The 22102-nt window shown below is 39.0% G+C and overlaps 2 protein-coding genes and 1 non-coding gene across 12 annotated transcripts in view; 1 reads left to right on the top strand and 2 right to left on the bottom strand.

Annotated features, from left to right (window-relative positions):
- The window catches only part of LOC134365178 (leucine-rich repeat-containing protein 37A2-like), a 124113-nt gene that overhangs the window by 44056 nt on the left and 57955 nt on the right, over nucleotides 1-22102 (bottom strand). For 9 of the 10 annotated variants that reach the window (XM_063081381.1, XM_063081384.1, XM_063081386.1 and 6 more), the window contains 2 exons: nucleotides 15791-15998; nucleotides 5954-6090 (listed from right to left, as the gene is read on the bottom strand). The gene's annotated coding sequence lies outside the window, so the exon portion shown is untranslated. The remainder of the gene's footprint in view (nucleotides 1-5953; nucleotides 6091-15790; nucleotides 15999-22102) is intronic. The other variant, XM_063081379.1, reaches the window with a different exon arrangement.
- Nucleotides 8899-9064, bottom strand: LOC134365354 (U1 spliceosomal RNA). The gene has a single exon (XR_010022058.1). It is a non-coding gene; the product is annotated as a U1 spliceosomal RNA (small nuclear RNA).
- LOC134365180 (DNA repair protein RAD51 homolog 3-like) overlaps nucleotides 16963-22102 on the top strand; it is a 33803-nt gene continuing 28663 nt past the window's right edge. Inside the window, exon 1 of the mRNA XM_063081388.1 lies at nucleotides 16963-17142. Within this exon, the coding sequence (XP_062937458.1) occupies nucleotides 17025-17142 (118 nt within the window). The 5' untranslated portion in view covers nucleotides 16963-17024. The remainder of the gene's footprint in view (nucleotides 17143-22102) is intronic.

The raw sequence follows: 22102 nt of genomic DNA, 5'->3' as shown, positions 1-22102 counted from the left end.
GAGTGGGAGTACTAATAGGAATGAGCTGGAAAGATAGAAGGTGGTTGTTGGGGAGCACAATGTTTGAAATAGAGAGCATGGAAGGGTTCAGATTATTGTCACTGACCATGAGAGTGAATGGCTCAAGTGGAATGGAGGACAAGATCATTGTAGGAAAGGAAATTAAGGAACAGAGGTACCAGGATGTTGTAAGATCATCTAACCTGGATATGAAAATGATAATGTTGTATGATTGTATGCTGTCATGGTTTAATAAATGCTCTCATATACATTCTTTCCTGATTCTTTTAGTAATTCAGTGAAGTAAACAGAATAGGTAGTAACCCTATTTTATAGATGAAGAAACTGAGGCCCAGATAAATTAAGTGTTTTGCCTGGTGCAGAGCTAAGTTTTGAACTTTCTGGTCGGAAATTTTGATTTCTTTTGTAATGTTCTTTCTTCTGCAGTATACAGACTAGCCTCTATTCAAGGAGATGTGTTGGTATTGTTTCTCTTTAATACATGGCAGCAATTTTTACCAGTTAACTAGCTAGTAGGAAATAGTTGGTATGCTTATCATTAAAGATTATATATTTTTTTTGTTTCCGAAATATCTCAGTGTTGTATACTTAATCAATCGTTTATATCTTCTTGCTGGTCTTTTCACTGTGTGTAGGTCTTGCAGACAATCCCATTCCACTTCCCAAAGATTATTGAGTGCCCATTTGTTAGCTTGGCATCATAAAAGGATAAGAAAACAAGGAAAAATCAGTCCTTGTTCCAGTAAAAGAGTAGGTTGGAGAGAATGATACTTCTGGATACTGTCAAGTTAAGGTACTATAAACTTATCCTTGACCAATACAACATTAAACGTTCATTGCTGTGATGTCTGGTCAGGATAATATCAGCTACTATTTGTTGATTACATGTTATATGTCAGGCCCAGTGCCAAGCATTTTGGAGATATTTAGCTAATGCAAGTAACCCTCTAAAGCAGGAGGTGGTATCCCCCATTTTACAGATGAAAAACCTGAGGTTCAGAGAAATTGAGGCACACAGTTAGTAAACTCAGATTTCAAGCTTGATCTCTCCTGAGATGTGACTTTCCCTATAGTTCCTAATGTCTTAAGTATGAGACCCAAACTCACTAACTTGGCTTATAAAACGCTTAACCATCTGGTGCTGTTGCAACAGCTGTATCTCTTTTCTCATTGTCCTACCATCCTGCAGTTTCTGTTGTTACCTGGACATGCTAGGCTCTTTGATTTTTCTTGCTTTCATGTATGCTCCTACTTTTCTAGAATGCTCTTTTCTCTAGCAAGTTCCTACTCATTCTTCAAGATCCAATTTGATATCACCTCTGACATCTTCTCTAGGCAGAATTAATTGTTTCATTTTCTGTGCTCCCACCGCGTTTTGGTCGTATTTCACTAATAGCACTTTTAGTAATAGTAGCACCCAACACTTAGTACACTTAGCACTTACTCTGTGTTAGTTACTATTATCTCATGTATTCCCCAGTAACCCCATAAAATAGGTTCTGTTATTATCCCCACTTTACAAATGAAAAACTTACCCAAGGTCACAGAGCTAGCAAATCAGAGCTACCTTTCAGGTAGTTTGGATCAGTCTCAGCCTTTTAGCCACTGTGCTGTTCTACCTCTCCTACTGTATACTACCTTCTTATAATTTATCTTATCTCACTGGACTTAGAACTTGAATGCAACGTCTTTCTTTTCTTTTCTTTTTTGGTGGCTGGCTGGTGCAGGATCGGAACTCTTGACCTTGGTCTTCCTTCCTTCCTTCCTTTGCTTCCTTTCCTTCCTTTTGAGCTCAGTGTTATAAGACCTCACTCTAACCAACTGAGCTAACCAGTTAGCCCCAAAGACTTTCTTGTTGTATTTATTTTTCTAGTATTGAGTCAGGGTTTGGCACATAGAAGTTGCTTAGATATTTGAATTAATGGTTGAATAAAGGCAGGTCTGTTGGTAAAGAGGCTTAGTACGTCTGAGAAGAACGTCCAGACTTGGAGTCAACTCCCTCTTGTGCTGTGGGTTATCTAGATTGAACTGTTAGTCTCTGTAATACACTATAAAGCTAGTTGAGGGAGATTTCAAGTATGAAGTTTGTGTTATAGGTAGTTATACTCTTACTTTATTGTGTATAATTAGAGCAATAACCTTTTAGTTGTGTTTCCTTTTGTGTGAAACATTGTATACGCACATGGTTTTCTGTGAACAAGTGCAGAATTTTTGTCAAAACGTCAGAATAGATAGGAATCTGTCATACCAGCCAGTGGTAAGTGAAATAATATGCCATTACTATGGTTCCAGAGGAATTCTTAACTATTATCTCCCTACCTTTTTGAATGCCGTAAGAATCATTTGCTGTATTTTGGATGCATTTGTAAAAAAGGTTGCTTACTCCTATGGAGTTTTAAAAAGTTAATAATTTTTCAGTGTAGTGTTTTTTTATGGAAACCAGCCCTTTCTTGTCCTAATCAAATTATTCAGAAAATTTGATATGTCATTATTCAGAAAATTTGATATGTCAAACAGATGTACGTGTATTTTTAGACAAGTGTGTGATATGCTCCTACCCTTGACCCAGTGTAATGTGTTTTCAAGTTCCTAGTTATTTTCTGAGATGGATAACCATTGTCTTTCCTACCAATTTACATAACATTAAATTTACTTAGTAAGTGAAGTTTATTCCTCTGGGTTATTGACTGGCCTCAACAGTGCTTTAAAATAATAACTTATTATTTTATACCTCTTTAAACCTCACAACCTATGCCGTAATGCCATAGTGTATTCTGGATTTTATAGCTGGGGAAACAGTCCTACAAAGAGGTTTGGTAATTTGCCCAAGGTTATAGAGGTAGCAAATGGTAGCGTGACAATTAGGTGTCTGGTGTCTCTGGCTTCAGAGAGCTTTGATTTTTATAATAATATAGTGGAAATTGTTGTAAATCAGACTGTATGATTATAGCAACAACAGTGAAAAATCGGGGTTTATGAGGAATTGACCACAGTGATGTTTCTACCTTCTAATTTGAAAAGAATTTTAAATATACTAGTGAGATGCCACCAATAATCCCCAGAATTTCCATTTCCTTCTGGATAGGTTTTTCCTCCTGGGACATTTTCTTTTAAAATTCCATTGTTTTGGCTAATACTAGAATTAGTTTATTTGGAACGTGTACGGGAGAGCAAAACAGAAATGATGTCTCACAGTTATTTATTTGGTGATAGAAGAGGACTGGTTTTGTTCTGAGATGGAATATGAAGCTATCCTGTATGGTACTATCTGCTAAACATACCAGTTTTTGTCCATGGCAGGTGAAATCAGCATCATTATATATTTTGGATTTTGAATTTAGAAAATCCAAATTATAAACAAGTATGTTACTTGAGTTCTGAGGAAAGGCTACAATTATTACATGTACTCAATGACATTAAAAAACCTCTAAGGGAATAATGGTACATACAGTAGAAAAGAAATTTCAGTTGGGGCGATTTGGAGCAGGGAGAGACAGGAATGTCTATAATAAGGAGCTTAGTAGCTCGAGCCAGCTGTTAAAAACTAGGGCTAACATGAGTGGTACAATATACTGCCAATGATAAAACTACTTTAAATTTGGTTCAGACCTAGTGTAGATGGGAACAGTCAGACAGGATTTAAAACTGCTCTGTGTAATCTGCATATTAATAATTTCTTAATCAGAAAGTTTGGATCCACTGACTTTGACTATGAACAATATTTTTTATTAAAATTTTAAAAATTATATTAAATTTCAGTACTTACAGGAAGGTGGAAGAGAATAAGATCAGCTCTGTAGAGTTCTGATATTATTATGTTTTGCTATTTGAGATTATAGGCTGTTGGTTGTGATCTTTAAAGAGTTGTCCTGATAATTCCTTTTTCTCCAGCTCTAATTTCTCCTTATATTATCATATAGTTAATCATGGAAAGGGTACATCTGTGGGATTATGTGAATGCCAAAATCAGCACCAGTTAGCAAATAACAAGATTCCACTTATATGGATAAATTTAGGGCAGTCCTTGTCTCTATTTATATTTAAGTGATCACCACAGGTAAATTTGTAATGGAGAAGTTTCCACATTTGTCCGGTGTTTGGAAGCAGAATTCTTGACCTGTGAGGAACTGGAGCTACTGTGTACTTGTATTTTAATGATGTGCAGGGTAGGTCAGCCAGGTTCTGTTCGACTTGTAATTAGACCTGCCACAAAGGTCTAATTTTTCTTGAGAGGAGGCAGTTGAAGGAAAGTAAGCTGAGTGTACGTATGTATGTGCAGTTTAACACTTTGTTTTGTAAAAGTGAAATTGCTTCCAGGCTGATCATTTCTGAATTTAAATTTTTTTTTTTTTTTGTCTTTTTTTCGTGACCGGTACTCAGTCAGTGAGTGCACTGGCCATTCCTATATAGGATCCAAACCCGCGGTGGGAGCGTCGCTGCGCTCCTAGCGCTGCACTCTCCCGAGTGCGCCACGGGCTCGGCCCTGAATTTAAGTTTTTGATCAGCGTTAATGAAAGCTGTGTTTCAACTCTGAAAGTATTTAGAAAGGATTAGTTGATTTAGACAATGAAATAAGTATTCCAAGCAGTCATCCTTAAAACTAAATTTTTAGGAATGCTCTAACATAGGATTTGTGAATTTTTACTAGGATGACCATATGGTTAACCTTTTTGTCCTGGAATAATTTTTAGCACCCCTTTTTACTCTCAAAGTGCCCTGGTTTGTGCAATACATTATGTGATCATCTATCTCTAATGGGATTTGAGAGATCTAAATGAGGTTTTGAAAGCAAGATAAAGCAGCAGAAATATACTTCTGTTGAAGTCTTGTTGAGGTCTCCAGATAATCAGATGCCATATTGACTTTTTGGAAAGAATTGATTCTAATAAGTCTAAGTTCATCAAAATGACTTTAAAAAATTTGGGGTGATGGGGAGGCAAGAAATAAACTATTTGTGATCACCACCATCATCATCATCATTACTACTACTACTGCTACTACAGTTTGTGTCCTGGGGAATTGAAATCACATTTTATTTTCCTTCCTTTCTCTTCTTTTTGCTTTTCTACTACAACATTCAAAAGGCACAAATGGATTCAGAGTGCAAAGTAAACCACTTAGTTAATCTTCTCAAAGGCAACCACTATTTCTAATTACACGGGGGTTCTTTCACAAAATACATTATGCATATGCAGGCATTCTCCACTGTACTTTCCCAAAGGGTAGCATGGAAGCACATTTTTCAGCACTTTGATTTTTTTTTCTTCTAAATAATATATTTTGGAGATTATTCCATAACTAGAAGGTTTTTGTTTTTTACTTTAAAGTAATTTTAGATTTATACAATAGTTGCAAAAATAGTACAGAAAATTCTGGTGTACCCTCACTCATCATCCCTTACTACAGTATCCATACAGTAATCATAGTGCGGTTATCAAAACTAGGAAATTAACACTGGTGCAATATTACTAACTAAACCACAGACCTTATTTGAGTTTTACCACTTTTTTCAATAATGTCTTTTTTCTGTTCAAGTTCCCATCCAGGATTTCATATTGATGGCATTTAGTTATTCCTCCTTTGTCTCCTCTAATCTTAACAGTTCCTCAGGCTTTCCTTGTCTTTAATGGTAACTGGAAGATTTTGATTAACTCTGTTTTCTATAGAGAATATTGTTTCAGAATTATGGAGGCAAGGTTATTATTTTATAAAGCTAAAAGAAGCTGTATCTAGTGTGGAGGGGAGAGTATAATGGTACTGACCTTTCAAAAAGCCTTTTATTTTGGGACAGTTTTAGATTTACAGAGAAATAGCTAAGACAGTAGCAAGAGTTCCTATATACCTCATAGTTTTATAATGTCCCTGGGTTTCTTCCGAATGCTATTTAGAAATGTGGACCAAGTTGCATCTGCCATCTAAACACAGTGCTTACCTTTCTTAAGAATTGTCTTCACTTTCACATAGTTTGCTTGTTTGACATACTCATGAAGCTGAGCTTCCAAGGAGTCATTTCTTAATGTACCAAGTGGAACAGGACAGGGAACTGGAAGATGGACAGCCCGAGACATCCTGTTTCAAAAGAGAGCAACATGTTTATTCTAACTGAATCAGAAATGCAAGGAAGCAACTTAAGATTCTTTCACATTTGGAAATCTGCCCACCTTCACTAATAATGAAGAAGATTAGGGGAACAATTACTAAAATTCTATGAGATTAATGTCTATCCTCAACATTATTGTTGAAATCAAAGAACTGAATATATTTATCACCAATTCCCAGGACAGAAAATTGATGACTACTGGGAAGTAATACTAAAAAATAAAAAAATTAAAAGGGAAAAAAACCAAAAAAAAATTTTTTTAAATTTTTTAAAGAGAAAAAACTAAACTGAAAAAAATAACAAAAATAAAAATAAAAGATAATTAGGAGAGTATTAACTTTGAATGTTTAGAACACAAATGAAATAATTATGTGGGAGTGTAGATAGTATGATAGGAACTGGGGTCATAAGTAAGACTCTGAAGTTCTTGTCCTGGCTCTTTCACCTCTCAACTGTATGACCTTAGAGAAATTAATCAACATTGATAGGCCTCAATTTCTTCATCTGTAAAATGGAGATAATGATAAGCAAAGGGTTGTTGAGAGATTTAAATGAGCTAATGTGTATAAAGTACTTGGTTAGAACACAGCCTTGTAAAAACCAAGGTCAAGGGTTCAGTTCCCTATACCAGCCAACCACCAAAAAAAAAAAGAAAAAAAAATTGTAAAGTGCTTAGAACTGTGCCTGGCACCAAGCATGTTCTTTGTAGCTATTAGCTGTTACTGTGCATGATAAGAGCCATGTAGAGAAATTTTAACTTTCCACATGTGGCAGCCACACCTGACCATCAGTCATACAATCAAGTGTTTGTGGTAGGCCTACTGCTATAGTTTGTGTCCCTCAAAGTTCATGTGTTTGTAAACTTGATCCCCAGTGCAGAGGTGTTGGGAGGTAGGCTCTTTAAGAAGTGTTTCATTCATGTGGGCACTGCCCTCATGAATAAATTAATGCCATTATAGAGGGAGTTGGTTCATTATCACAGGAGTGGTTTCTTATAAAAGGACGAGTTCGGACCTCTTTTTGCCTCTCTCTCTTTCTCTCTGAAATTATCGAGTTTCAGGCATTTTCTTTCTTTTTTTTTGACAGCTGGCCGATACAAGGATCTGAACCCTTGACCTTGGTGTTACAACACCATGCTCTAACTAAACACCTAACTGGCCAGCCCTCAGGCATTTTCTTATAGCACAAAATGAACTAAGGAACTTACGAAGTGTCTCAAATGTGACAGGTGCTGTGTAAGACACCTAAAAATTAGGTCATTGCCATCACAATGCTCATAGTCTAGCAGGGCACACAAGTAGCACCATGTTGGTGTTCCATAGACAGTGGGTAAGACAAGGAAGCTCCATCCACATGAATAAACAAACACGCACATCAAGGGCATGACTAAGGGCTAAGTGGAGAAGCAAGAGGATGTGAAATGAGTGAGATGAGGTAAGGTAAAAGAAAAAGCCAAGAAGGCGGACAAATTCAGTGAATCTTCACCAGCCAGGAAGTTTAGGGATTATATGTTACTGAGAAGTAAAGCTTTCTTAATTTATCCATGAATTAAATGTGTAAAGTACTGTTAAGTTGCGTGCTTTAACTTTATTTCCTTGGGTAACTGTTACTATCCGTGTCACTGACTACAAACAGCATCCTAGAAGACAATGGCATCACAATGGTCTTAAGCAAACAAAAGTGACCAGAAAATACTGTTTTAAACATATAGGAACTCAAGCTTTTATAGCAAGCTGTCATTCACTCCCAACTCCTCCCCAGTCTGTCTACCTTCTATTTCCAGGTATAAAAACAAGTGGTGTATTTCCATTATAATGTAGATGGTTGTTGTGAGCTGAATTGTGTCTCTACCCCCAAAATTCAAATGTTGAAGCCTAACCCCCCAGTACCTTAGAATGTAACTGTATACGGACATAAGGTCTTTAAAGAGGTGATTAAATTACAATGAGGCCCTTACAGTGGGGCCACAAGGCAGTGACAGGTGTCATAAGAGAGACACACTAGGGGCCAGGATCACTGTGAAGGGACAGCAAGACGATGGCTATCTGCAAGCCAAGGAGAGAGCCCTCAGAAGAACCCAATCCTGCCAATGCCTTGACCTTACTTGGATATCCAGTCTCCAGAACTGTAAGAAAATTAATTTCTATTGTTTAAACCACACAAACTGTGGTACTTTGTTATGACAGCCCCAGTAAATACACTAAAAATAGCAAGTTATGTCATGTTATGCTTATGGCTTAGTTGGGAGGACCTCAGCATGAATTCTGTTCACCATTTACATACTAACACCCACTCCTGGGTATTTCAAATCTTAACTTCCTCTACAGACACCCTCAGTGATTCATCCCACAACTGGAATAAAAATTAAAGTAGCAAATTTATCTACATGTGGAAAAAATAGAACTAAGCATAGGGATCAGGTATTTGACCTTTCGCCCCGTATCATACAGTTCCCTCAAAAGTTGGATGGCTCCACATACAAAACACACAAGTGAGTAAGAAAGGCAAATCATCAGACAAACCAATCAAGAAATCCCACCTAAGGCATCCTCCCGCCTCGGAGGCGGCTGGCATTGAACTTTTACTGAACGGACTTGGCTAGCCTATCCCAGAACGAACTTTTAGAACCTGAACAGGGATTAACTTCAATTACACTAGAAGCAAACCACCATAAGTTAACTTTCCAGACACATAAGACCCGTAGGAAAATACCAAGAAAAACCTACTGAAAATAATGAATGTTGTTTTATAGCCTATTATTAAAAAACCCACTTCATCACGGGAAAGAACAAATGCAGTCCCCAACTACCACAAATCATGCAGTCGAATTTCCCATATTTCGAGCAATTGCAGAATTCAGTACATTCACAGTGCAATGAAGAAGCCTCACCCTGGGAAAAAAGCACCCTCCTGATCATGGTACCTCCCCCGCCAGGTAAATAAATATAAATCGCCAACTTTGCTACCTTACCATCATCCTCAACCCCCTATAGAGTCATGGTCATTGCATTCTGAGTTCTTTATTTAGGTCTTCGGTTCGCAACTTCAAGGCTTGCTCAAATGACACACATCAGGCTAAATCTATTTGGATATTCACTAGAAACTCTACTGCGCAAAGAACGCGCTAGAACCGGCAACCACAGCGCTTCTACCTCCGTTATCTCTGCCTGTATTAGCGACTTCACCCTCTGCTTCAAGGCTCCCTTCCCTACAGTCCCTACTGGATGAGTTCGCTCTAGCTACCCCTCACGTTGATCCAAAAGACAACAGCAGGTGTGGCTGAAGAGATTGTTAAATTACTTGCCTTTCGGGCATACGCGAAGATTCCGGGGTGGATTTGCAGTGCAGAGCAGTTTGGGAGGCCACCGTGTTTGGGGACGGAGCGCTCAGAATCGGTCGTGCCAGGTCGGAATTGCTACTCCACTTTGGGACTTGCTCAGAAATATAATGAGGGTGAAATGTATACTCAGTATTTTTCAAAAGTTGGGTTTTGATATATATGTTCATAAAGCAGGGTGTGGCTATCAAGTCGATAACACAACTGAGTCTACATGTCCACTGCCAGGAAAGCATGAATAACTATTGGCCTCTCTGGACCGCCTGAGTTACAGGGAGCTAAACTCATTCACTCCTGACAGGCAATGGCCCTGGTGCTGCATTTCTCAGCCACAGGGCTCTGCAATAAAAACCACAGTAACTACACTTTTGCTAGATATCTTCGTCAATAAAGTGTGACCCAACCCCACCTCAGTTATACAGTATCTCATTACTGAACTACTTTCGTAATTGGCTGCTTCCATAGTACCCATGAACGCCAGGCTGGCCACAGCTTTGAGGCCTCTATGACTGTGTCCCCCGTAGCTTTGACTTCACAGGTATTAACGGGCCCTTTTTTGCTGTGCTGGAGGAGTTTCACTTGAATGCCCTATTGCTTACTCCAGTATTTTCACCATTCACAAAGTATTCTAAAATTTCTGTGAGTGCTGCTAATGATGAAAAACACCACTTCTCAAGCCATTGCCTGTATGTAGTGTACATTTCTCATTTACTCACAGGCACTTAAGCTTTCAAGGTGCTAGGCTTACTGGTTGACGTAGCTGGTTAGAGCGCAGACTCCTAACACCAAGGAAATGTTTCAGATTCCCGGAGCCGCCAGCCACCAAAAATAAATAAAAAATAAGCTTTTAAGGTGCTAGCCACCAGCCTAGCGGTGACAGAATAGTAAGACGAATAATGCAAAAACGCGTTCTACGTACAATACATGTGAGTAAGGTCACAGTTTGTACCAGAAGATTTTTAAGCACCTAAGGCTAGAAAAGTGCTTATTCAAACGTGAGCAACATTAGAATATAACTTAAAGCCCCTTACCAACTACTTTTTACAAAACCAAATAAGATCAAGTTTAACGGTATATAAGTAAGCCTAAAACAATCTACCTGACATATAGCGTTCCTACCAACCATAATAAGCTGTCAACTATCCTTGATCACAATGAACAACGAAAACGCAAAAACCCAGAGTCCATGTTCTTAGTAAAAACTTCTCTGCATTACACGTAAGTCAACTCTCAACAAGGGCATCTGTTCTTCCACCACAACACTGCCAACGCAGCCCCCACTACCACAAGTTCTCCAGCTCCGTTTACCGCGCTTTGGGAAACCACCTTCATGATCACGGTAACTCTCCTGCCACATACGTACCAGTTCCTTTTTGACCCCGGCTCTACACCCTGGTGCCGAAACCACTGTTAAGTTTCGTGAAACAACTCTTACTGGGCTTTATTGACATAGCAACAAAAATTTTTTTGTACTATGTCTGAGTTCTGGCGATAGAGATGTTATGCATATCTTTCCAAGGAACGTGCTTCCAAGATGCAGATTCTTGAACCTACATCCCCCACCTCCTGCGTGCCCTCACGCGCAGGCCCGGCTGGTCAGCGAGCGCAGCTGCCTGCTCCTTCGCCGACTGCCCCGCACCATTTGAGACAGCTTTCAACCAATTCCTCCTTCACGCGCCATCCTAAGTGATATCTAACAGGCTACTTTCCTGACAAAAATCCATCCCTCTCCCAAGTTTTGGCGTAGCCAAAGGCCTTTGGATCTCCTTGTGGGGAAAGCCCTTGAGCAAACGGATGTGAAAGAGTTTTTTAAAAAGTAGCAAGCCACCTTCACGCCTTCCCGGGATACCGGAGCTCCACAGCAGCCCTGCACTATTTTCTCCTATTCCACGAAGGGGAGAATGGTGAGCTAGCGGGGTGTGTTATAAAGGGTTTTGGAATCCAAGAACTGGACTGCAATCCAGTGTTCATATAGGAAGGCTCTAGATATGATTCCAGCCTCTGACCTCGGTTTGTAAAATATGCATTACTGACCTTGGAGGAGTTCTTTTGAGGATAAAGCCAAGTAAATAGCAAAGTAACAGCCCAAACTATAAAGCATAATTATAACATGTGAATCAGGCCACCCAGTAAAAAACCCCAAAGCAAACCAAGAAATACTACCAGCTAATATCTACTGAGTGCTTTAGCCTACTAAGCACTCAGTAAATCACCTGGACTTTATATTTAATCCTCACAACTTTGAGGTAGGAACTGGAATCATCCCCATTTTAGAGATAAAGAATATGAAGCATGACAAAGATTCTGTGGCCAAACTCTGGTCAGCTTTCTGAACCTTCTCCTAGGCCCATCTCTGCACTTCCTTGTAAAATCCAGTTTTAGCAAAAGACCCTGCTAAATCAGTTTAGACAGAACCTCTCCACCCTCAGTATCTGATCAGGCTCCACCATCCCCCAGGTGATGTCTAATCACCCTGGAAGGCTTACCCCTGATCTTTCTTAGTGACTTTCAACCCACTGATCTTCATACTGCTCCTTAGCCATAAATTCCCACCTGCCCTTGCTGTAGCTGGAGCTGAGCCCCATCTCTCTCCCCCTCTGCAAGATCCGGGTTGCAGTAGTACATATACCTATTGTGATGGTCCTTAATAAAGCCTTCCTTACCGTGCTTTTAACAAGTACAACTGAATAATTTTTTCTTTAACAGCCACAGAGGGGTTAACTCACTCAAGGTCACACAGCCAGTTAAATTAGTGGTGGAGCCATGACTGGGACCCAGGTAATCCGGTTCAGGAGCCAACTCTCCCATCTTTTGCCTCCTTCTCTGCCCTGCTCCTGTCCTCCTCCCTTCTCTCTACATATTATCTAGAATAGTCAACTTTAACATAATACTTATATTTCATCTAATCTGACACCCATTGTAAGATACACCATTATTTCACGTTCCATTAAGAAAAAAAACCCCTGTCAATTAATAGTAAAACATAGACTGTAAAATTAATCCTAATTTTGCAGATATAATGTGTGAAAAAAGTACACTGACCTCACAGATAGCTGACCTCGTGAGAGCAGATTTTTTGGTTATCATTTGTTTAATACTAACATGAGTTAGCACAAAAGAAGTGGAAAAACTTAGTTAAGTATAGAAAGATTGCTACAGATCTCACTTAGGAACAAACATGCAAAACTCTTACTAAATGCATAAAACTTGTAAACTGAATCTAGCAGGATATTAAAAGAATAGACATAACAACTCGCGGTGTTATACTAGGACTATAGGACCTAAATACAGAAAAGTATATGATAAAGGTAGCATTTCATATAGATGGGGGAAAGGGTTGATTACTACATGAAGACTGCTGAGAAAATAAGCTCACACTAAAAAGAAGGAAAAAATGCTTCCTCCTACACTATATTTTTAAAAGACAGACTAAAATATTCAAATGTCAATTTAAACCATATGCAGAAAAAATACAAACAAAATATTTGTTTATACTTTTGAATCACTTTCTAAGCATGTTGCCAAAGTCAGAACTAAATATAAAATTTGACTAGATTTACATACAGAAAATCTCTATAAAGTAGAAAACCTCATAAAACAAAATTTAAACACACATGACAAAGTGGGAAGGTATTTGCAATACACAGATTAGGTAAATAGCCTGTGTGATGGAATATGCACATGAGCGAGAATAGGCAGCATAACAGTTGAGAGCATGGGTTCTGCTATCAGACAGCTGAGCAGAACACCTGGCCCCTAGTCAGGGCAATAAATGTTAGCTCTTGTTCCTCATACTAATTTTTAAAAAATAGACCTACAACAAATAAATACTTTAAATAAAAGTAGCCCAATTGAAAAGTAGCCAAAGGATATATGAGGGTCCTTCAAAAAGTTCGTGGAAAGATTCATATTATAATAATATTGTTCCATGAACTTTTCAAAGTACCCTTATACACCCATGTTCATAGCAGAATTATTCCCAATAGCCAAGAGGCGGAAACAACCCAAATGTCCACCCACAGATGAATGTATAAACAAATGTGGAATATACATACAATGGAATTTTGCTCAGCCTTAAAAAGAAAGGAAATTCTGACACATACTACATGGATGAACCTTGAGGACATTATGCTAAGGGAACTAAGCCAGTCACAAAAAGATAAATACTGTATTATTACACTTATATGAGGTATCAAGAGCCGTCAAACTCATAGAAACAAAGTAGAATGGTGGTTGCCAGGGATTGGGTGGATGGGTGGGGAGAGAGGAATTGTGGGACTTGTTTAATGGGCACAGAGTTTCAATTCTGCAAGATGAAAAACTTCGGGAGATCAGTTGCACAATGTGAACATAATTAACACTACTAACTGTAAAGTTAAAAACATTTAAGATGGTCAATTTTATATTTTGTGTGTTTTACCACTATTAAAAATAAGAGTGAAAGTGGGCAAAGGATATAAATGAGATAATCACGATGATAGAATACATGAATAAAATCATATGAAATAAATTCATATGAAGATAAAATCATATGAAAAGATTTTTAAGCTCGTTTAGTAATAAAAGATAGCAACTATTTAAAGACTGCCAAGGGCCAGTGCTGGGTAGAGGTGGGAAAACCAGCCCTCATATGATGTTAGTAGGAGTATAAGTGGTGGAACCATGGTGAGGGTGGGGGCAGGGAAGGGAGGGGTGCAGCTGGGGTTAGCAATAGGATTCAAAATGTAAATGTGCGTACTCTCTGACCCAGGAATTCTACTTCCAGAAATGGAGAGAAGAAAATCTCATTATTGGGATACTTTGACAGATTAACTGTGGATACTGACAGCCACAGTTCCTTCCTACTATTATATCTAGGGAGCAAGGCAACTCAGAAATGCAACCTATCAGAAATACTCAATAACGATCCTCACACATTTTAGGCTACATGAGGGCAGAGAATCTGTCTTGTTTGCTTCCTCTGTCATGTGGCACATAACTACCACTTAAAAATATTTAATCTTGCTTCAGTGATCCAACCTTGCGTGTACTAATTTTGGGGTGGGCAGCTGGCCGGTGCAGGGATCTGAACTCTTGACCTTGGTGGCTAATCGTACATGGGAACCCCAGTAACAGTTCACAGAATTACTGTAAGGATCAAATCTAAAAAAAAATGAAAAATGTGAAAGCACTCTACTTTGGCACTTTACAACGTAGGCATTTTTTAAAAACTGCCTCACAATATTAGCACTCTGCTGAGCTAGGTATTCAACAAGGATTTATTCAACTGAATACGCACATTAGAATATTTTAAAATGGAGAAAGAGACTAAAATTTATTATGCACATTATCTATGCTAAGTACTTCATATATGTTAATTTAACCTTTCTGACAACTCCATGAAATATTCTACCTGTAGGTGAGGAAACCGAATAACTTGCCAAAGGTCACACAGCTGGTAACTTCCAGAGATGTGAAACAAACCCAAATTTGTATGACTCCGAGACCCGTACTTATTCGTCCATAGCAGTGACTCTCAAACTTTTTCATGGAGTAACCCCACATTGCAAAGGAAAACAAAAACATATTCCCAGGGGACTTCGGGAAACTTCTGATATGACCAGTATAAGTCTGATCCATCTCTGACGTCTTACGTTTATCTTAAAATTTATTTTTATTTTTGCACTTTATTCACAATATATTAATGCTTGTTTAATATAAAACATTTCAAATGACTCACAAGTTAAATCATTCAACTCTTCCCTCCCTAAAAAACTTTTTGTTGTTGTTGTTGATAAAACTGACAGTGGAGGAAGGTGTACTTTCTGTATTCGTCCCATAGATTTGTTTAGTTCTTGGCGCCTGGCTTCATAAACCTGGACCCCAATTTAAAAGCATGACTGCAGAGCAAACTGCATTAAAGCAATCTTAAGAATGATGATGAAAATAACTATTGTAGGGTCAGAAGATACTAATAACCAATTGTGTAGCTACACGCAGAGTCGACTCCTTTCTTAACTCTCCACTGCCAATGAAACAAAATTCTAAACCTGACCAATTCCATTGAGTTTGACCAAACTACTGCAGAGCTATCGCTGAATGTGGTAACACCGTGTCTTCACCTAAGAATCTGGTTATTTTATAAGCATAAGCATGAATTCTCCCTGAGGACAATACGTGTGTAATGCCCACTGAGTGCCCAGATGCAGATCCAATTAGAAGTTAAGCAATGGTACTGAGTGGCAAACCACATTTTGACCAGTAGTACCAGACTTTCCCTGACCTATAAAACGGGGTACAAATACTTCTTGAATTCTCTCCCTCTCCAGGAGGGGCTCACAATTTAGAGTTACCTCAGGGTAGTGAAAGGGTCCTCGTCTTGAATTTTGGCTTCAAGAATACTGTGCTCTGAGCTTCTATGTCCCCAACTTCCTTGTAGCATGGCTCTGAGCATTTGCAACACGTGCGATTTGCTAAAATGCTCAACATATGTTGCTTCCTTCCTTAGATCTTAGGTATTTGAAGGGCTGATTTGCAGTACATTAAGAGAGTTCCTTTAACCTGGGAAGAAAAGTCAAGGCTAAGAATCACCGCCAACAGGTAGCGAATAAGTTACTCTCCTAAATAAATCACACTGACGTAGGCAAGGAAAGACGGCATCAATCACCTTCCAAACTGCCTTCCAATTCCCCCCAAATTCTGTATTTTAGAAACGGTCACTTCCACGGCGTGAACGCCCCTTCGCAACTCTACCAGACCGAGAACTCTGGCGTAACCCAACGCTTCCCTCTCAGGCCCCGAGGAGCCCAGGCCCAGCCCACTGTGGGGACATTGCTTGCTTATTTTTCCAGCTACTTCTTAAACCAGGTGGTCGTGAAGCTGTACCGGTCTCAGTAACCTCCAAACTTCACTCGCGGAAAGCCGTTGGTGGCTGCGGGGACCGGCGCGAGCGTTCCCTCGCCGGTCGGGGGCTGGCCCACAATGCCTCGCGAGGGCGGGAAAGGCGCGGGCGGGGTGGGGGTGGGGGCGGGGGGCAGGCAACGGGACGGCTGGCAAGAAGAGCCAAGAGGCTGGAACTCTGTAATGGGCATCAGGTCAATCCTTATATGACTGTTTCCTGGACTTTTCACTCCAAAAAAAACCCGGTAACTGGCCAATGTGCTGGCCAGTGTGCACCTGTTACTACCACTGCTCCCACTCGGGGAGATCGTTCCTATTGTGCGTGAGATTTCAGCCAACAGGCCGGGGCGGAGGTGAGGAAATGTGGTGTGTCGGCCACACTGGGCCTGCCTGTCCATCCTGTGGACTCCATCCATCTTTTTACTGTCAAGGGTGTACATTTGATGGGGAAACCCTAAATGGGATTTGCAGGAATCACAACGGAAATGCTGCCGAAGTGTGACATTTTGCATGCTTCGGGAAAGCGGTCAAGCCCAGAACCTCCTGCAGTAAGGCGGCAGGCCCCGCCCCTCCCGCTTTACGTCTGACGTCACGCGGCACGGCCGGGCGCGGGCGTGCGAGGTGTGGGCGCCGAGGCTTTGCGGCTTTGGGTTTGCACTAGTGCCTGTGTCGGTGTCCCGCTTTGAAATGCAGCGGGATTTAGTGAGTTTCCCGCTGTCTCCAGCGGTGCGAGCGAAGCTGGTGTCTGCAGGTTTCCAGACTGCTGAGGAACTCCTAGAGGTGAAACCCTCCGAACTCAGCAAAGGTAAGGACTACCGAGTACAAACTGAGGCACACCGGCCGCCACGGGCGCTACATGGTCTTAGTTCTCCCACCTCAGGGCCTCCCGCGATCGCGTCTGCGACGTGAAACAGCGCCTTGACTCCACTTAAAAGCTGCCTGGTTAGGAGAACTGTGGTCGTGGTAACATTTCTTGATTGCTTTCTCTCTGGCGGTGCCTGCTGGATGCTTTGAGGATTATCTCAATTATATTCAAAAGAACCTTCTGACGTGGTGCAGTATGTGTGTCCTGTAGGTAGTTGAGAGGACTGATCTGTGATCTTGGGGAGGCTAAGTAACTTTTTATGATAACTGTGTTAGAAGATAGTGGAGCTACAATTGGAAACCAAACAGGCTGTCTTATTTTTGTTGTTTCAAAATACAAAGGGTGCGGATTAAATTCCAGAAATGCAGGACTCGTGTAAGACTAGAGACACTGAGCGAGAAAGGGAGTAGAATTCCCAGAACCTGGAAATAGCGGTAGAAAAAAGACAGCGCTTCTGTTCTGTAATTCACTGAAAAACCCAAAACATATTCCAGAGTACTGCAGATTATAGGTCGGTGGGAAGCACTGCATCCTGAGATACCCCAAAATGAAGCTGGCTGTAGCCACTCTCGCTGTGCACATCACACTGTGATATGGCCAGACCTGTGCTAGTCACTGAAGAAAATAGGGCAGAATTTTCAATAATTGCCTTTAACCATGGAAAATAAGGAGGTTTCAACTCGCCACTCAGGAGTTTAACTTCTGCAGGCTGGCCCTTTACTCAGCTGGTCAGAGCACGGCCTTGTAACACCAAGGTCAAGGGTTCAGATCTGCATACTGGCCAGCCACCAGGGGAAAAAAAGGAATAAATATTGTAGACCCAACGTTCAGTTTTAAGTCATACTGCAGACTGTTCTCCAAAGTTTGATGGGCTCTTTTTCTTTCAACAAGTTGTTTTTCCAAAGAAGTGAGGGACTCAATAATAATTGCTGATGATTGTTGACCATTTTGGGGTGGCCTTGGTATTCTATGAAGCTTTTTATATGTATTGTCTTATTCCCATTTTATAGAGGAAAAGAGTATGAGGCACAAAATAGTAACTTGCCCAAAGTCACACAGTAAGTGGTGCAGTCAGAATTTACAAACCCAAGCAATCTGACTCCAGCATCAAGCTCTTGAATATGATTTCAATTTCTTAAATACTTATCACCAACATTATCTTTTATTAGCACCAGCTTTATAGTTCATATCCTTAATAAATCAAGCACTGATATATGAAACTGATAAGTGATGTCCTCCCATTTTTTTTTAATTTTTAAAATTAAAGAAAAATTTCTGTTTCTGATGCAAGCGTTCTTTTTCCCTTTCTTTTCTTTTCTTTTTTTTTTTTTTTTTGGCAGCTGGCCAGTACGAGGATTGACCCCTAGACATTGGTGTTATCAGCACCATGCCCTAATCAACTGAACTAACCCACCAGCCCATCACCATTATTTCTTTAGCAGTTTGTGTTGTAATTGCTATTTTCTCTTCTCCAGCCATCAGATAGGAGTGAAATTGTGTGGTTGAGGATGTATAAGTGTATTACTTCAAATATTTGTGCATCGAATAGTTGTTCTCATTAAGTAGTTTGGAGTGATACATGAATTTTTTATGTCAGTGTTTCCATGAAAAGTTTTTATTATGAATACTACATGCACATGCACTTCTTAAAGCTGTACCTTGTTTTAGGTAGTTAAGCCATTCTCATTCTTATCTGAAAAATAATATGTATACCTTATGGTAGCAAGATAAATATGGCTTCATAAGACCAAAAGGGATAGTTAAAGGACTGACTGCTAGTACATTTTTATTTCTACCTCCTGAGATACTCTTGTAGGTATCCAGAAATACTTTAGTTGAATTCTGTTTTTGAGGCAATAGGTAAATCTTTATGTGACTAAAAAATCACACAAAAAATGCCTTTTTTAACTTGAAAAATTAAATAGTTAATGGAATTTCATATTTTTATATTTCTCTACTCAGCCTCACTCTTGTTATCTAAAAATTAAAATTAACGAAGACAACCCATTATGTTAGACTGTGAAATCTGTAAAAATCAGGGTTTGTTCTATTTTCCTTATTTTGCTTTCACAAGTTGGGATATCTAAAGAGGAAGCCTTAGAAACTTTGCAGATTATAAGAAGAGAATGTCTCAAATAAACCAAGACATGCTGGTACATCTGAGTCAGGCAAGAAGCGTACAGCGCTGGAACTTCTTGAGCAGGAGCACTCCCAGGGCTTCATAATTACCTTCTGTTCAGCACTGGATAATATTCTTGGGGGCGGGGTACCCTTAATGAAAACAACAGAAATTTATGGTGCACCAGGTGTTGGAAGAACACAAATATGGTAAAATAAAATGTTCTGCTCTTAAGGGTGGACTTAACATTTTATGTAAGTAAGAGAGTATTGTGCCTTAGTTTTATAGTCAGGAGACCAAAAAAAGGCGTGTGTGTGCTCTTAATTTTATGTGTGTGTGCATCAAACAAAAATCAGTTTACCGTTTGTGGTGCTTCAGTATCGCATCTTGATAAAATGATACAATTATTTTGATATTAAAAAATGTTTGTTTTCACATTGTTAAACATAGGTTAAACAGTCAGTCTTCTACTTTATTAATTCACTCCTGAGAATATATTTGAAAGTCAAATATTCGAAAGTATATTTATGTATAATAAGAAAGGATTCCATTCTCAGAGACCTAAAAACCATTAAAAAGTCCTTCATAGTGGTTTTATAGGCACTCCCTTCCCTTAATCCAGGTATCAATTGATTCATATATATCTGGAGCCGTAGAGAGTTAAGACATCTTTGTTGCCTTGGAGAGTATTTGCATTTACTTTTAGTGGTACTTAACTGGTCATTATCTGGAGTTTGAAAAACACTGCATTAGATGACCCTAATAATGGATTGGTCATTTCACTTTTTTTTCTTGACAGTATGCAGTTGTCAGTAGATGTGCAGATACCAGAATGTTTTGGAGGAGTTGCAGGTGAAGCAGTTTTTATTGATACAGAGGGAAGTTTTATGGTTGATAGAGTGGTAGACCTTGCTATTGTCTGTATTCAGCACCTTCACCTTATAGCAGGAACACACATGGGAGAGAGTAAGTTAGCAAATGATCCTCTTTTTTTCTATATAATAAAAATAATTTGCATTTGTGTCCATCTCAGACCTCAGCAAGAGATTTGGAGTGCAAAGTTTAATGACTTGACAGCGTACTAGTGTTAAACTCTCATACCTCTGTTACAGAATGAGAAATTTCACCACCTGGACTGGCCTTTTTTCACCTTTCACTTCTTACTGCAGGAGCTTTGGGGCAAAACCTATGTGTGTGTTTCACCATAGGACTTCAGATTATTATACTTCAGCTTGTCAAGTGTAAGCTTGTTGGACACCTTAGTATAAACAACTGTTGTTAAATGCATTCCAGTGTATATTGACCTCCATACTGGTTTGGAAACTGCATCTGGACATGTTTGGAACTTAAGCTGATTGACCTTTGGAGGCTTTAAGTATATATAAATTGACTTCATAACTATGTTGATTGCATTGCTACTGTGATTGAGAGGTTTTTTTGGTGTTTGTTACGTGGAAATAAAGGTTTGATTTTAAAATAACTTTTTAGAAAGGTAATTTATATTCAAGTTCTTGTCCTTTCCATTACTTATAAAATTAAATGGCTTCTGGTTTGACTATTTTCTTTTGCTTTGTATATTTTATTTTGTTTTCGGATGTGCAGTTTTTATTTTTTTCTCTAGAAGTTTTAAAAAACACAATGCTTCTCATGAGATGACTATGTTTCCTTTAAACGAGTGTAATAAGCTGGATTATTATTTTTTTCGTGATACTAAGTGTTCCATTTAATGAGTGATCATTATGTGGATATAATGGATTCAGTAGACTGAATGCTATATACTGGCAGAATATGCCACCCCAATATTCCACTTTGGCCTAAGGATTATTTTGAGCTGAAGGCAATTGAGAAGAAGCAGATAAAGTAAAGCTATCTGCCCTCCCTCTATTTTCCTAAAAGCAGGACATAAATGTACAAAGGTGTCTCCTCTCCCCTCTCTATCAGGAATGACAAAAGTTAGTCATTTAGACCCTTATCAGCCTGGAGGCAGCATCAGAGGAATCTATATGAACTTTACTAGCTAGCCTTTATCTTCCATTAGTTTCCCATATATTTGCCTTCCCGTAATTTGCTACCCCTAAAGACTCAGGGTTCTTTTCCTTTGTCACTTCTCTTAAAATTTATTCTTTTGGTAAAATAAACCCAAATTCTAACCAAACCTTTGAATTACTAATCTCTGGTTCCCCATGTGTTATACTCATGATACACAAGTCAATAAACTTATACATGTGTTTCTCTAATTAATCCTTGTTTTCTCAGTCCAATTTACAGGACCTCAGCCAGAGAACCTAGGAGGGTAGTAGGAAAAAGAATTTTTCTTCCCTTCTTCCTTAAAGCTACCCATGTCACAATGCGTATATGTAATAATGTCTTAAAATCTTACAGTAAAATAGCACTGGGATATAGAGTTTTTAATGATTGGTATGTGATTATGCTATATTCTTTTGGTGAGAATTTGACTCTTTTTTGTTTGTGTGTATTTGCAATAGGCAATGTTTTTTTATTATAAAATATAGTTTCTTGGCTTTTTAACGTTAAAACTTTAAATGCAATAAATTCTTTTCTGTCCGAAATATGTACAAAACCAAAGTGGTTATATTTTTAAAATCCAGTCTAAGGAGGATTTTATATCATTGTTTCTATGTAAATATCAAATTACACTATAGCATATAAAGGGGGAAAATGTGTTAAGTAAAAGTTAGAGGAGGCCATTGTTTTAAACTAAGTTTCTGAACACTAGGCCTCAATGGACCAGACTAAAAATCAAAACGGAGTCATCCACGC

This window comes from Cynocephalus volans, chromosome 16 (genome assembly GCF_027409185.1).
Source record: "Cynocephalus volans isolate mCynVol1 chromosome 16, mCynVol1.pri, whole genome shotgun sequence".
NCBI lineage: Eukaryota > Metazoa > Chordata > Mammalia > Dermoptera > Cynocephalidae > Cynocephalus > Cynocephalus volans.
Note: the sequence above shows the minus strand (reverse complement) of the source record. Positions and strands in the feature narration are given on the sequence as shown.